Source organism: Dryobates pubescens, unplaced genomic scaffold, assembly GCF_014839835.1.
Source record: "Dryobates pubescens isolate bDryPub1 unplaced genomic scaffold, bDryPub1.pri scaffold_34C_arrow_ctg1, whole genome shotgun sequence".
Taxonomy (NCBI): domain Eukaryota; kingdom Metazoa; phylum Chordata; class Aves; order Piciformes; family Picidae; genus Dryobates; species Dryobates pubescens.
Window position 1 is genome coordinate 51,775 of NW_026530773.1, and position 2,775 is coordinate 54,549.

At 55.0% G+C, this 2,775-nt stretch overlaps 1 protein-coding gene across 1 annotated transcript; it reads right to left on the reverse strand.

Moving 5' to 3' along the window:
• Positions 1-302: 302 nt before the first annotated feature.
• On the reverse strand, positions 303-1,067 carry LOC128899736 (olfactory receptor 14J1-like; the record flags this gene model as incomplete). Its single annotated transcript, XM_054179418.1, has 1 exon — positions 303-1,067. A coding segment is annotated over one exon (765 nt), but the record flags the coding sequence as incomplete, so codon positions are not given.
• Between the last annotated feature and the right edge of the window lie 1,708 nt (positions 1,068-2,775).

Here is a 2,775-nt window from a genome sequence, read left to right on the forward strand (position 1 = left end):
TCTGCACACAGGCACTGCCCTGCAGCTCCATGGAAGCCTTGGAGGAAAGAACTCAGAGAAATAACTCCCTGCAGGGTCCTTTATTGTGTTGAACACATAGGGAGCACAGCTCCTCCTGTCTTCAGCCTCTGGGTCACAGCAGACAGGACAACACTGAACCAGAAATGGTCTGAAGAAAGACATTTGTGTGGGAACAACATTCTCACAAGGGGAACAGCCCCAGCAGCAGCCAGAACTCCAGCAGCCAGGCTGGGCCTGCACTGAGTGACAGCAGAACTGCTCTGCAGGCGAAGACAAAGAGTTTATTGTTTGTGAAGGCATCCAGCGATCAGATGGCTGAGGGCAGCCTTGAGCTCCTGGTTCCTCAGGCTGTAGATGAGAGGGTTTACTACTGGAGGCACCACTGAGTACATAACAGACACCCCCAGGTCCAGGGATGGGGAGGAGATGGAGGAGGGCTTCAAGTGAGCAAAGAAGGTAGTGATGAGAAACAGGGAGACCACAGCCAGGTGAGGGAGGCAGGTGACAAAGGCTTTGTGGCGTCCGTGCTGAGAGGGGATCCTCAGCACTGCCCTGAAGATGTGCACATAGGACACCACAATCAACACAAAACAGACAAAGAAAAAACAGACACTGAACACAATAAGCCAAATTTCCCTGAGGTAGGATGTGGAACAGGAGAGCTTGAGGATCTGGGGGATTTCACAGAAGAACTGCTCCAGAACATTGCCCTGGCAGAGGGGCAGGGAAAATGTATTGGCTGTGTGCAGCAGAGCAGTGAGAACTCCACAGGCCCAGACAGCTGCTGCCAGGTGGAGACAAACTCTGCTGCCCAGGAGGGTCTCATAGTGCAGGGGTCTGCAGATGGCAACGTAGCGATCGTAGGACATGGTGGTGAGGAGAAAATACTCTGCTGAAATTAGGAAGATGAAAAAGAAAAACTGGAGAACACATCCTGTGTAGGAGATGTCCCTGGTGTCCCTCAGGGAATTGTCCATGGATTTTGGCACAGTGGTGGAGATGGCACCCAGGTCAGTGAGGGTAAGGTTGAGGAGGAAGAAGTACATGGGGGTGTGGAGGTGGTGGTCCCAGGCTATGGTGGTGATGATGAGGCCATTGCCCAGCAGGGCAGCCAGGTAGATGGCCAGGAAGAGGCAGAAGTGCAGGAGCTGCAGCTGCCTTGTGCCTGGGAATGGCAGGAGGAGGAAGTGGGTGAAGGAGCTGCTGTTGGACATCTGCTGCTTCTGGCCATGAGGCACGTCAGTAGAGAAGGAGACAGGGACAAGTGAGAGGAGACTTCTCTCAGCACAATCAAAACCACTCCCCACAGACCCTCCCCTGTCACGCAGACACCTGCTGCTCTTTCTTCTCAGGGACCTTCCTTCAGCTCCAAGGCTGGAGCACTGCTTGGTCCTGGCTTAGGGTAAAAGGCAAGAGTGGGAGAGCTCCCCTTGGACTCTCTGTCGCCCTGCTCTGCACCTCAGCTGGAGGGTGACCATGCTCCCATGTCACCCTGAGTAGCCACCAGACATTGCTCAGAGCAGAGGGATCCACCACACACCACTCAGTGTCTCAGGGTCTCAGCATCCCACCTCTAGTCCAGGAGACACTTGGCTCAGTGTCCCCTGGAAGGCAGCACAGCCTGGATGGACACCTCAAGGACACAGCCAAGGCATGACCATGGCAGCTCCTGCAGTCAGCTCATTGCCAGCCTCACAGCCTGCACTGCCCAGAGCTTCCCAGGCTGGAGGACAGCTGGGACACCTCATTGCTGTGGCTCCACCTGCACAGAAGATCTCCCAGTGTCTGTGCCTGACTCTGCAGCTGAGGCTTCCATGCCCAGATAGCCATCAGCAACACAAAGAGCATCTGAGACAGGCAAGGAGAGGGACAGACAGACACTCAGGAAGGGCCTCAGTTGAGGAGTGTAGGCACTTGGTGAGGTTCCCAGTAAAGCTCTGTGTGATGGTTTAAAAGGGTCAGGCCCTGCTCTAAAGGCACAACTGAGTTTTCCTCCTCACCAGCCAGGCCAGAGACAGTGGAAGCAAAGATTCAGGAGAGCAGAGCCTGGGTCAGGACCCCCTGGCCTGAACATAGTCATGAAAAGTCCCCCTGAAAATGTACTTGAATTGAGCTGGAGCTGAGAGCAGCCCTGAGCCACACAGTAGAATCTCCACAGAAGGAACCTGCCCTGCACTGACCTGCCTTGCCCTGTCAAGGGTGGCTCCTTCCAACCACAGCTTCTCCCCAAAGCATCATGAAGAACTCCCTGGGCTGCTTGAGAGCTGAACCTGACAGGCAGCAGAGTCCCTGCCCCAGCACACAGCCCCAGATTTAGGAGATGCCTCCAGGAACTGCAGCTGCACTGCCCTGCAACCATAGACTCACCCTGTCAGCAACTGCAGTGACTTCTCCTCCAGTGAGCTCTCAGCATCCTCCCAGTCCTGGCCACCTTGAAGCTCTTTTTGCCTTCCTCATCTCCCTGAGATCCCCTGGCAGTTCCCTCAGCCCTGCTGTGTGGTGCAGAGGAGCTGCTCCCGGACAGGCCTCCATCGTGCCAAGGAGCCTGGCCCAGCTCAGCAGCTCAGGACCAGCCCAAAGAATTTAAAGGAGCCCTCTGGTGGCTTTGTTGCCAAGTCCATGAACCTCAGAGGCTGAGAAGCTGATGAAACCTCTCCAGAAGTCAAAGTCAGATTCAAATTCTGAAGTTTCTTCTACTCTTAATGGGTCCCAGTGAACCATACTGGGAAAGGGTCCCCAGGGTCTGGTTAGAGC